At 40.1% G+C, this 13,089-nt stretch overlaps 1 protein-coding gene across 1 annotated transcript; it reads right to left on the reverse strand.

Annotated features, from left to right (window-relative positions):
* Nucleotides 1–11,404: 11,404 nt before the first annotated feature.
* LOC129761643 (paired box protein Pax-6-like) lies at nt 11,405–13,089 on the reverse strand. Its single transcript, XM_055759377.1, has 5 exons — nt 13,041–13,089; nt 12,381–12,841; nt 12,084–12,318; nt 11,872–12,012; nt 11,405–11,772 (listed from the first exon to the last, which is right to left on the reverse strand). Exons 2-5 carry the CDS (start codon nt 12,819–12,821, stop codon nt 11,405–11,407), a joined length of 1,185 nt encoding a protein of 394 aa, XP_055615352.1. The 5' UTR covers nt 12,822–12,841; nt 13,041–13,089.

Here is a 13,089-nt window from a genome sequence, read left to right on the forward strand (position 1 = left end):
TAATGAATCGGATACGCAGAAATGATCAGAACTTTTCACTTCAGATGAACAAAGATTTTGTCGCTTGAGACACTTATGCGATTATTCAAATAACATGAGACATTTATGTAAACAGTAGTTTTGATACTTATGAACAATCTTTTCCATCACACCAAAGTGTTACAATGGCTAAGTTCTGGTGTTATGATTTTTGTCCCACATTTCTATGCATTCAACGCACTGTGTGTTGTTTTGTGTGGGTGACCACTTTGTTTGATTCTGACTACCGTTATCTATTACTCATCGTCAACAAAGAATAAACTTTCTCCGTACAATTACCGGCACCTGGTGGGGAGCCCATGCCGAAGATCTTATAATGTTGTATCGAACAACTATTCTCTCAGTGATGGAGTATGGCAGTTTCTGTTTTCAATCAGCTGCCAAAACACACCTCATTAAACTCGAGCGAATTCAGTATCTTTGTCTCCGTATCGCGTTGGGATGTATGCCCTCAACGCATACCATGAGTCTCGAGGTTTTGGCAGGCCTACTCCCACTAAAAGATCGCTTCAATTTATTATCTCTTCGGTTCTTCATCCGGTGTAAGGTCATGAACCCATTGGTGATCGGAAATTTTGAGCAGCTGATCGAGCTAAATTTTCTCTCCGGATTCATGAGTTCATATCATGAATTCATCTCCATGCAGGTTGATCCTTCTTCGTATATTCCCAACCGTGTTTGTTTCCCTGACTACATCAATTCCTCTGTGCATTTTGATCTGTCCATGAAGCAAGATATCCATGGATATTCAGATTACCAACGATCGAGGATCGCTCCAACGATTTTCGATGAAAAATATAGGGGTATCAATTGTGATAATATGTACTTTACTGATGGGTCCACTATAAATGAGTCCACAGGATTTGGAGTGTTCAACGAATTTTTTAGCACCTCACACAGTCTTCAGAATCCTTGCTCAGTGTATATTGCTGAATTGGCAGCAATTCATTGGGCGCTGGACAGCGTCGCCTCATGACCTGTTGAACACTATTACATGGTAACGGATAGTCTTAGTTCTGTCGAAGCTATCCGTTCAGTGAGGCCGGAAAAGCACTCGCCGAACTTCCTTGAGAGAATACGAAAAATTTTGAGTGCTTTATCCAGACGCTGTTATGTCATTACCTTTGTCTGGGTCCCTTCTCATTGCTCAATTCCGGGTAATGAGAGGGCTGACTCATTAGCAAAGGTAGGTGCAATTGAATGCGATATTTATCAGCGTCAAATCGCCTTCAATGAATTTTATTCTTTAGTCCTCAAAAATACCATCGCTAACTGGCAACGCAAGTGGAATGAAGATGAATTGGGCCGTTGGTTTCACTCGATTATCCCTAAGGTTAGCCTCAATCCGTGGTTCAAAAGTCTGGAATTGAGTCGGGACTTTATTCGCACCTTCTCCCGACTCATGTCCAATCACTGTTCCTTAGATGCACTACTCTTTCGTTTCAATCTTGCCAGCAGCAATCTCTGTGTTTGTGGCCAAGGTTATCGCGACATCGAGCACGTTGTTTGGTCGTGCGAGGTGTATCTGGTCGCCAGATCGAATTTAGAAAACTCCCTTCGGGCCCGACGAAGACAGCCCAATGTGCCGGTGAGAGATGTGTTGGCTCGGTTAGACCTTGATTACATGTCCCATATATATGTTTTCCTTAAAGCTATCGATCTTCGTTTGTGATTGTCCCTATGTCCTTATACCCTCCTTTCCTTCCTTTGCGGGTAATTCGTCCCCTTGCTATAAATAGTAGAATAAGTTGAAATGTAAAAACACTATAGATATACGAACAGATTTAAGAATTGAGTGTTCATCAACATTGTTACAGTTTCCTTATACCCCATCCTTCTCCTAAAAATATGTCACCCTTCTAAACTCGAGTACACCGCGAGTAACCGGTTTTCCACCTTACTAACCATAGATGTAAGAAAATTGTTTATATATATAGGTTTAAAATTATATTTAAGAATTCGGCTCCTTTAAACTTAAGTTACTGAGCCTGCAAAAATAAACGAATTAAAAAAAACAAAAAATCTATTACTCATGGGAGCACTAGATTGATTCGTGAACAGGTTCACTAGACATCATGATGATGATGATGGCCCGCCTCATACCCCTACATCAAGCTTCGTTTAGGAAAAGCATAAACTGATACTTGGTTGAGTAAAATATCAGATAAGCATGTTTTCTTGCTGTGGTGGCTAAGAGCAGACAAATGACCAAAACGGTAAAAAAGGTATGGTGGCTGAGAGCAGACAAACGACCACAAAGAGTTGAATTATAATGAATGTATAGTAAATTTTAAGCAGTTGATAGTGATAACAGATAAGGGGCTGGCCACATGGACATCTTTAGGGGGGTAGGGGTTACAGAAATGTCCACGCTTGTCCACGGTCAGGGGGGAGGGAGTATAGACAATATTGAACATTGAATGAATATTCAAAAAAAACCATTCACATCTGTGTTCAACAAATGGAAACTATTCTACATTTTTAATAAATTCATCCGAATTTATCGATGAAAAAAATTGAGCTGACTGATAGTGCTTTTTTTTTTATCTTCGCTTATTTTTCGTCGGCCTATTTCCGCCACTTTAGTGCCAATCACCGACATCAGGGAGGCGACTCCACCTGTTCCTACCTATCAGACTCAACAACTCATGAGCCGGGCCAACTTCTTTTACTTCCGCTCCGAAGGAAGACGTAACCAGAGATTTTTCGCCTCAGAAAATCCCAACGACGCCAGCTGGGATTGAACCCAGGCCGATCGGATTGTGAGGCTGTTACGCTAACCATACAACCACTGGCGCCGTCGAGTGATAGTGCTGAACATCTATATTTTTTCAGATAGTTGAACTTCTTTGTTGAAATGTTGTTTTGACGTAGAACTACGTCTTTCATTTAGGGGGCCAAATCAGAAAACAGGTCACGTTTTTATGAAATAAAGTTAACGTTAATAACTATTTTTGCTGCGAACGGATTTTGGTGATTTACATACTAAACGAATCGGAAATTCCCTAAGATTTGTTTAATATGTTATACATTAGAATCCCTTGGTTTGTAAATGGTTAAAATTCATGAAAACTTCTATTTTCTATTTCTATTTCTATTTTCCCATACATTTGTTCAGTTCATTTGTGTGCTTTTCCGAACAGAGCTGTCAATAACGAGCAACTTATCGACGACCAACGAAGGGGAAATCGTAGGATATAAAGTCACCGTGAACAAAGGAAAAGAAGAAGAATGAAGGGGAATACTTGCCTAGAGTATAAACATTGGATCTCGGTGAGGCAAACTTTCATTCGGCATCGGACTGTTGAGCAATCCAGTTCACTTTGCTTTCGCTGCGCTTCGATCTAAGATTGGACCTCACCAGTAGCAATTCAACTTGGATATCGTCGTGTGGTTTTTCCAGTTCGTTTTTCGCGTTATTCGTATCGTGTGTTTTCTTTCCGCGTCAAAAATTGGATGCTTCGTATAAAGTAGAAGCTGTGTGGCATAATTCAGTCTTTTTCCAAGCAGTTAACATTGTTTGTTTTCCGCCATCATAAGGGCTTCGTTGATGCTTTTGACATTGCATGAATGCATTAAACTGACGTTATGGCGAAGCAGGCGTTAAGGTTGTGCACCAAAAAAATCATTTGGGAAATACCAAGCATCTTGAATGTCGTACTGGAATGTTATAAGTTATTTGGGTTCGCGTGCCAGTCGCAACACTGCCTTCAACTAGAATTGCATTTGAGCTAATATTGATCATAATGAAGCAGTGCTACTGTTTTCGATGTTGTTGATATTAACAAAAAGAGTTTATTTCGCTTGTTTAGTCACCAAGAAAGTAAATGTCGTTCTGGAATTTTGTATGTGATTAGGTTTCGCTTGCCAGTAGCAAAACTTCCTCCACTAAGGGTGACAGCTGCGCTTCTCTCGACCATGAGAAAGTAATGCAACTTTTTTCGAGGCCAGTAATATTAACAGAAGCGCTTCTTTTGAGAATAGCGCAATATGATGAGAAGTGTTTAAATTCCTAGTAGTTTCAAGCCACAAATGTATGGTTCTGTATGCATGCTATGGCGAACGCTTGTTTGGCGCTTGGTTTACGTTGTGCGAATGATGCCTAGAGGTGCGATTCCTTTGAGACAATACTGAATAACATGTGGCATGGTATTTTTTTTTTTTTTTTTTTTCTGTATTATAGTGATTTTCAACTCATTTGGCTGGTTCGTCACTTTTTACTTCCATTTTTGGAAGAATGTCGGGAGTGAGAATTGAACTCGTGACCTTTAGCGTGAGAGGCATGGATGTTACCACTACGCCAGATCGACTGTGTGGCATGGTATTTGATACTTGCAAGTGTTGTCATTGTTGTTTCCATGCGGTGCCAACAATATATTGATGTAGTTATGAGATGTGGAATAATGGTGCTGATGCAACATGTATTCTATCGACTGTAGCCGAGTCTATGTCAATTGCGAAAAAGGCCAACGGAATAACGTTCGAGGTAAATTTTCAATGCATTGACATGAAATAAATTGCGACATACGATCAGCTAGTGTATTGTTTTGCGAGGGCAAGAATGAATCATCAATCAATTATCGTCAACTGATTCTACAATGAAAAAACTATTTCAGAGATTATTCTACTAAACAGTTGTTTCTAAAATTTCACAGCATTATAGATTAACATCCGAAGGTATAAACAAGCGACTTCTATAAAATAAAAAGACGGGTGGGTAATGTTGGGAACATAACCGGAGAGACGTAGGAATACACCAAGGGGTGTCCATTATTCGAATATCATGGAGCACAGATTCCAGAATGGCCAACTTTTCATGTACAGAATTACAGAAAAAAATTAAAGGATAGAATAAAACCTTAGCACTCAGCAAACACTCAAACGTTTAGATTCAAATACGAAAAAAACAAAATTTGTCGTGCAAATGTCATGCGGTGCAAATGTTGCTGGGGTTATTGTTCATCCGGCAACGGCAACGAACACATTTACCATCTGGTCTGGTTTACCGTGATATGATTGGGCTTTGCACTCCTCATGAATAACTGTGTTTTACTAGTTAAGTCCTTCATTTGATACCCATATTGATGGGGTTTAGAGAAAATATGTTATCCGCCATTTTGTGGTGGTGGCCATTTTGGATCTGCATTTTTCATAAATAACTCTACTAGTCAATCCCTTTCATTTGATATCCATATTGATGGGGCTTTGAGAAAATATCTAATCCGCCATTTTGTAGCGGTCGCCAGCGTCCAATTTGCGCCGTTCTATCTGTTTTCATTAGTCACAAAAACAGGCGCTATATCGCGGCAGGTTACTGGCGCTATACGCGTCTCAATTTGCGCCAGGCCTAATTGAGGAGGTATTAGCGTTCCAAAACTGAACACTTTTTCGCGTAGTTCTACGTCAACAATGCGTATCTTGGACACAACCTCCTATGATTTTTGTTTTTTGACGTAGAACTACGTCTTTCATTAAGGGTGTCAAATCAGAAAACAGGTCACGTTTTTATGAAATAAAGTTAACGTTAGTAACTATTTTTGCCGCGAACGGATTTTGGCGATTTACATACTAAACGAATCGGAAATTCCGTAAGATTTGTTTAATATGCCATACAATAGAATCCCCTGGTTAGTAAATGGTTAAAATTCATGAAAACTTTAAGTGTTTCTATTTTCCCATACATTTGTTCTGTCCATTTGAGTGCTTTCCCGAACAGAGATATCAATAACGAGCAACTTATCGACGACCAACGGAGGGGAAATCGTAGGATTTAAAGTCACCGTGAACAAAGGAAAAGAAGAAGAATGAAGGGGAATACTTGCCTAGAGTATAAACAGTGGATCTCGCTGAGGCAAACTTTCATTCGGCATCGGACTGTTGAGTAATGCAGTTCATTTTGCTTTCGCTGCGCTTCGATCTAAGAATGGACCCCACCAGTGGTAATCCAACTTGGAAATCGTCGTTTGATTTTTCGGTTCGTTTTTCGCGTTATTCGTACCGTGTGTTTTTCTTTCCGCGTCACAAATTGGACGCTATGTGATGAGTAAGAAGAAGAGGAAGGCAGGCTCGAGCCCTGCAGAAAACGAACGCATTGCCAGGGGCAATAAAATTTCGAGGTAAGCGTCATCTAATGATGCACGCGGTGTTGGTGTAGTGAAAAGCGCTCGCATTGAACCGAGCCTTCGCAAATGTGACACCGCACCGAACAACAGCGAAGTAGGCGATTTCGGCGCGTCGGTCGAAAATGTAAACGCCCAGGCAGCAACCAAAATCAAGCTCCCCCCGCTGGTGGTGAAGGCGGTCGCTCTTGACAAACTCATCAGCGAATTCACATCGATGAGTGTTACAGCAGAGTACAAGCTGTGTGGCATAATTCAGTCTTTTTCCAAGCAGTTAACATTGTTTGTTTTCCGTCATCATAAGGTCTTCGTTGGTGCCTTTGAGAATGCATCAATGCATTAAATTGACGTTATGGCGAAGCAGACGTTAAGGTTGTGCACCAAAAAATTATTTGGGCATACCAAGCATCTTGAATGTCTTACTGGAATGTTATAAGTTATTTGGGTTCGCGTGCCAGTCGCAAAACGGCCTTCAACTAGGACTGCATTTGCGCTAATATTGATCATAATGAAGCATTGCTACTACTACAAAAAGAGTTTATTTTTCTTGTTTAGTCATCAAGAAAGTAAATGTTTTGGAATTTTGTATGTGATAAGGCTTACCAGTAGCAAAACATCCTCCACTAGGGGTGACAGCTGCGCTTCTCTCGAGCATGAGAAAGTAATGCAACTCTTTTCGAGACCAGTAATATTAACAGAAGCGTTTCTTTTGAGAATAGCGCAAAATGATAAGAAATGTTTATATTGCTAGTAGTTTCAAGCCACCAATGTATGGTTCTGTATGCATGCTATGGTGAACGCTTGTTTGGCGCTTGGTTTACGCTTAGTTTGTACGAACGATATCTAGAGGTGCAATTCCTTTGAGGCAATACTAAATAACATGTAGCATGATATTTAATACTTGCAAGTGTTGTCATTGTTGTTGTTTACATGCGGTGCCAAAGATATATTGATGATGAGATATGGAGTAATGGTGCTGGTGCAACATGTATATAATCAACTGTAGCCGAGTCTATGTCAATTTCGAAAAAGGCCACCGGAATAGCCTTCGAAGTAAATTTTCAATGCATTGATATGAAATAAATTGCGACATACGATTGTTTTGCGAGGGCAAGAATGAATCATCAATCAATTATCGTCAACTGATTCTACAATGAAAAAATCATTTCAGAGATTATTCTACTAAGCAGTTGTTTCCAAAATTTCACAGCATTATACAATAATATCCGAAGGTATAAACAAGCGACTTATATAAAATAACAGCGTAGTTCTACGTCAACAATGCGGTCGTATCTTGGACACAACCTCCTATAATTTTTTTCTAATAGGGAAAAATGTACTATTTTCAATTTTCATAATAAAAACCGCTTACTATCTTGAACTACAATAAGTTGAGATACAATGCTCTTCAAAGAACGGGAATTTTAGTGGTATGTGGACACAGGAAATGGGCATGTACCATGTGTTTGAAAAACTGAAAAACTAGGGGAACCCCTAGTTCTCCTGTGTTTGAAAAAAAGGGGAGATACAACCCAGCAAACATTAAATCGTATAATTTTGCACGTGCCAAGTCTTACAAGAAATCCGAATAAATCATAATCGCATATAATATCAATCAAAGTATATATCGTGCATATTTGAAATCACATTAAATGTAAAAAGTCACAGGAGGGTTGTGTCCGAGACACGACCGTATAGTTGACGTAGGATTCCGTTAAGCTATCTGTTGATTTTGGATATGTTTGAAGAATTACACCGTTAAACTCTTTGATAATGATTTGCTGGCCCTGAAAAGGGCCGTTTTGTTTGGTTGTTGGGTATTGTTTGTTCACTATACCAGTGTTTACATGAAGGATGGTAAACAGTCGTTGGAAGGTGTATATCAAATAAAAGATGAAAACCACCCTCTGTGATCTTAGACGGGATGCCTCCTGTGTTATGTATGGATGAAATAAAGAAAAAAAACTCACCAATGTAATATATGATAATTGCCAATACCGAACACAATTATCAATTTTTCTCATCAGTAAAAACATGTTACTTTAATATAGAGAATACATATTTGATACCTATTCTATTGGTAATTTTTGTTTTATAACTTTTACTTTCCGAGTGTTTGGACTAACAACACCTAATACTGTATGTAGAAATCACATCACGCTTTTATTTATGAAAATTAAATTTTCACATATCAAGTCATTTTTAACACAACTGTGACCATATGCTGTGCCCTTGTGCTGAATTTTTCACAATACACGATCGGTCTTTGACATGAAATTTCACGAAGCAACCAACATTAAAGTTCCAAATTTAAATTTTATTTGCTAGAATTAATCGTATCACTCACCTTACTTGCAATATAATAATGCCCCCGACTTGTATATATTTGCAATGCCGATTTCCTCTGGGCATCTCGATTTGATTTGAAAAGCTCCCCCTACTTTCATGTATTTGCAATGCCGATTTACCCCAGGCAGCTTGGTTTTGATGTCTCTGTTAGAGAACCGCCGCATGTGTCGTCAATTTCGACCAATCAGAAGTGGGTATTTCCTCTAGGATAGGGGTTGAGAATTGTTCGATAGTTAGTTACATGTCGTATATTATTTTCTTCAATATAAAAAATGGTTATGGAGTGCAGAAATCGGTTGACGCCAAAATTCCATCAATCCATCAAGAAATGACTGAGCAATGAGCGTTTGAAATTGGACAATTTTCACGATGTGCTCGATTTTCGATTTTCAATTTGTACTCCACGTAATTGAAAATCGAAAAATTGGAGTAAAATTTGTACTCCACGTAATTCCCGAAAGACGTAATCCTACGTCAAAACAGTACGTTATCCAATAAGAATTATGAATATATAAGAATATATTGGATCAAACTGAAAAACGATTTCATTAAAAATATATTATTTAGCACTTCGATGTTTATTTAAAATTATATTTGACGTAACTTTTATCGATGTCTGGTCAACGAATATTCGCTCGATTAATCGAATACTTATAGACATTTCCTCGAATGAATCGGTTATTGCAATATGCCCCTACGAAAATTTTAGACATTTCTAGACGTGATATGATGGTTCCCTGTTAGTCGTTAGTAGAAAATGTAAAAATAAACAGTATTTTTGATCATAGTTTCATATAGTTTTTGTGGTAAGTGGAAAACAGTAAAATAAACTCTTTTGTTTCAAAACAAATTGATAATCCTGAGAAGGACTGGAATGGTTTAATGGGTTGTACGGAATCTGCTGCGTCGGATGTAGCAGTTCAGTTTTGGGAGCGGTAGCTTTTACGGATTCGCTGATGCTTTCCTTGACTTTGGCGCCATCGGCTTCGGTGCGTCGATTTGCGAGGGTTTGATTGGCACAACCACGACGAGCTAAACGACGGATAGCGGGTGTGATACGATGCGATGCAATGCACTTCGCTGAGCGTTGAACGAGAATGAGAAATCAAAGGAAGGAAGGAAGGTATTGTATTATAGAGATTTTAAACTTTTGCAGTTCATTCGTCTCTAGCCTTGAGAAAGTCCCTTTGAAAACTCTACTCTACTCTACTCCAGCGCTACCACCTCCGCCCTCTTGCCTTGAGAAAGGCACTCGATCCCTCGCCGTCCAGCTCGTCCAGCAACGACGTTGTCCAGTCGGTGTCCACACAAAGAATGAGAAATCGAAGGAAGGAAGGTCTTGTATTATAGAGACTTTAAACTTTTGCAGTTGATTCGTCTCTAGCCTTGAGAAAGGCCCTTTGAAAACTCTACTCTACTCTACTAATCTACTCCAGCGCTACCACCTCCGCTCTCTTGCCTTGAGAAAGGCACTCGATCCCTCGCCGTCCAGCTCGTCCAGCAACGATGTTGTCCAGTCGGTGTCCACACAAAGAATGAGCTGAAAAAGAGGTGGAGAAATCGAAGGAAGGAAGGTATTGAATTAGAGAGACTTTAAACTCTGAGAGTTCATTCGTCTCTGGAGAAATCGAAAAATGCTACCGTCCTTTTATATCAGTTGGTATGTGAGAAATAGGCGCCCCCACTCGCTCGACATGCAAATATTTGACTTATCGGGGAACGAAAGAAGCGAAGTAGGCGAAAAAGAAATGACGTCAATTTCGACCAATCAGTACCGTTTGGATAGGGGTTGAGATTTTTCAATTGTTCGATAGTTAATTACATGATATATATTATTTTATTCAAGGTGAAAAATTGTTATAGAGTGCCGCAATGTTTTGATGTAAAAATCTCATCCATCCATCATGAAATGACCTGGCAATAAGCGTTTGAAATTGGACATTTTTCACGATGTGATCGATATTCGTTTTTCAATTTGTACCCCAATATGTTCCCGAAAGACGTAATCCTACTTCAAAACTCGATTTTAAATACCATTATCAAATTAAGTCGCAATTCGGTATAATAAACATCAATTTTATGATGCACATTGTCGTAAAATATATTTAATCCGCATCATATGCGTATATTACGCTGATGCAGTTTCTGTGCCGTATAAGCGTATAATTTAAATCGATTCAGTACTGTAGTGAATCGTGTTGCATGCTGAAGAAAATCATGAAACAGTGAATCCTATTAGATCCTAATAAAGAACATATTACATCATATTGAAATGTCAATGAAATGCTGATGCAATCGAAAGTTTTAACCGCTGTTGAATTAAATTTCAGATAGCCGCGCGAGATAGCTGGTGGATGATAATCCAGACGACCGGAGTTCGAACCCACATCGGAGCAGTTTTCACCAAACATCAATCTGTGCCATTTCACACATTCATATTCCACTCCCAATACAAGTCAATCAAACAATTAGTATTTCTACAAACATAAATACCCATATATAAAAATGGCGATTCGTGAGGCTATAATAAACATTTCACGAAAATATTTTGCGCCATTTGTTTTTTTTTCTATGTCTGTAACAAATCGTATATGAGTATGGCAAAAGTCGCTATTATAGCCGGTCAAAGTTGCATATTCATCCAAACAAATTCGGTAAGCATTTGCCATGTATGTATATGGCCTCCACTTTTGCATGCATATGCTAGTTAGGCGCATTATATGCCAACCAAATTTTAGGGCATATGATGTTATATATATACGCTTGTTATGCGATTTAATGTTTGCTGGGAACATACTAACATTTTCTTCCCACACGACAGTATCACTTATTCTATTCAATATTTTTCGGAAAATTTCAGAGTTAGGGTTGAGTGATAATTCAAATAAAGAAAATAACTACACCGAAGTTGTATGGATAAATGATTTTATTGAAAACAATATCAAAAAACAATGAAGAAATCCGCTAATACAGTCCGTTGGAATCCATCCTGTTCGAGTGGAATCTGTTGCTATATAAAAGTAAAAGAAATATACGCTTCGAACTTCGAAACGGACCATTTTGATGTGCCGAAAAATTTGCCAGTTTGCCGAAAATGCTATTGATATTGAAATTACCCATTTACCTGCGCCCGGTCGCATTAACCTTACCTCGCGCGAACCGGTCTCATGGAACCCAATTACCTGTATTCTTGCTTCCGGCAGCTGGATCCGCTCGGAGAGTCGCTCCCTCGCGAACACGTCCGGATAGTGGGTCCTCTCAAATTCTGCTTGGTGGAAAATAAAAAGGCGTAAGTTAAAATAAGATTCGCCTACGGAAGCCAGCAGCCGATGCGGGTTCCGGGCCAGCTGTTTGGCCTAGTTACCTCTCTCCAAGTTCTCGATTTGCTCGTTGGTGAACGAAGTCCGGTTGCGCTGGAGCTTCCGCTTCAGCTTCAGCCGCAGCTCCGAGTCCTCGTCGTCCTCCGAGGAGTACTTGTCGCTCATTTCCTCTAAACAGCAATTGACTGACCGTGAGAAAAGTCGTTTCGTGTTTGAGGAGAATACATTTCGGGAAGAGGGGTTTATTGTGACATACCTGGTTTCGAGGGCTGCTGCTGCTGCTGCTGTTGCTCGGATGGACTCTTCAGCGAGAGATGCGATATGGGATGAGATGAAAAATTGAATTGACCACCGCCGATATTCTGGCACCAAGTCCAGTGACTGCTGGTGTTGTTGAAAAGCTTAATCTTCTCGTAAACCGTCTCATTGCTCTGGGTTGATGTTTCCTTGTTTGAGGCCAAATTACGTAACACGCGGTTGATCGATGAAACCTGGGGATTAAGAGCCACGTTTTTAGTTGTTTAAATTAGCACATCAGCAGTCTGGGACTTACACTAGGTATATTATCATTGTTGCAGACACCTTCCGAGAGCAGCCGATCGCGTATTTCCCACGCGAAGATGCTCGGACACTCGGCCTTGTAGTCGGAGATCTTGGCCACTACCGACGAGGTAGCCACACGGGGTTTACTCCCGCCGATGGCTCTCGGCTTGATCGAGCCCGTCTCGTAGTAGCGACCAAGGATTTTGCTAACGCACCCATTGGAAACCTGCAGGATGCGCGAAATGTCGCACGGTCTGGCCCCCGAGTGGGCCAGCTCGACAATCTTCTGGCGCGTCGAGTCCGGCAGGGGACGCCCATTAACGTAGACGCCTCCCAGTTGGTTGATGCCGCTGTGGCCGGACGCGTTGCAACCAAAGATCGAATTAACGCTCTGGATGTTGCTCTGGATTTGCATTGTAGCTGGTGGCGATAGATGGTGGAAATGTTGCATTTCATTGAGCTAATGTCTGGCTGAAAATTTCCTAATTATTAACAGGTCACTGAACACGATCGATTGTTCAGTTTGCAAGCTTGCCAAGTGCCAAATTTATGTTGCAAAGAGCAACATAAACGCAACTCTCACTTCAGAATTTAGCAAGCAGCACATTTTACGCAGAAAACACAAATTTGGGCGAAATTCCGCCTCAAATTATACAAACGAGATACATACCTTGTGCAAAAGCGAGCTGTGAACGTGCTGCCTACTTGCAGGAGAACCG

This window comes from Toxorhynchites rutilus, chromosome 1, assembly GCF_029784135.1.
Source record: "Toxorhynchites rutilus septentrionalis strain SRP chromosome 1, ASM2978413v1, whole genome shotgun sequence".
Taxonomy (NCBI): Eukaryota; Metazoa; Arthropoda; class Insecta; order Diptera; family Culicidae; genus Toxorhynchites; species Toxorhynchites rutilus.

Excerpts from the sequence above, each read along its gene's own strand:
- LOC129761643 (XM_055759377.1), bottom strand. The coding sequence starts at position 12,821 with ATGCAACATTTCCACCATCTATCGCCACCAGCTACAATGCAAATCCAG. Across the intron at positions 12,013-12,083 it reads GCAGCAGCCCTCGAAACCAG|TCAATTGCTGTTTAGAGGAA; the intron begins GTATGTCACAAT and ends TCTCACGGTCAG. Across the intron at positions 11,773-11,871 it reads AATCGAGAACTTGGAGAGAG|AATTTGAGAGGACCCACTAT; the intron begins GTAACTAGGCCA and ends TCCACCAAGCAG.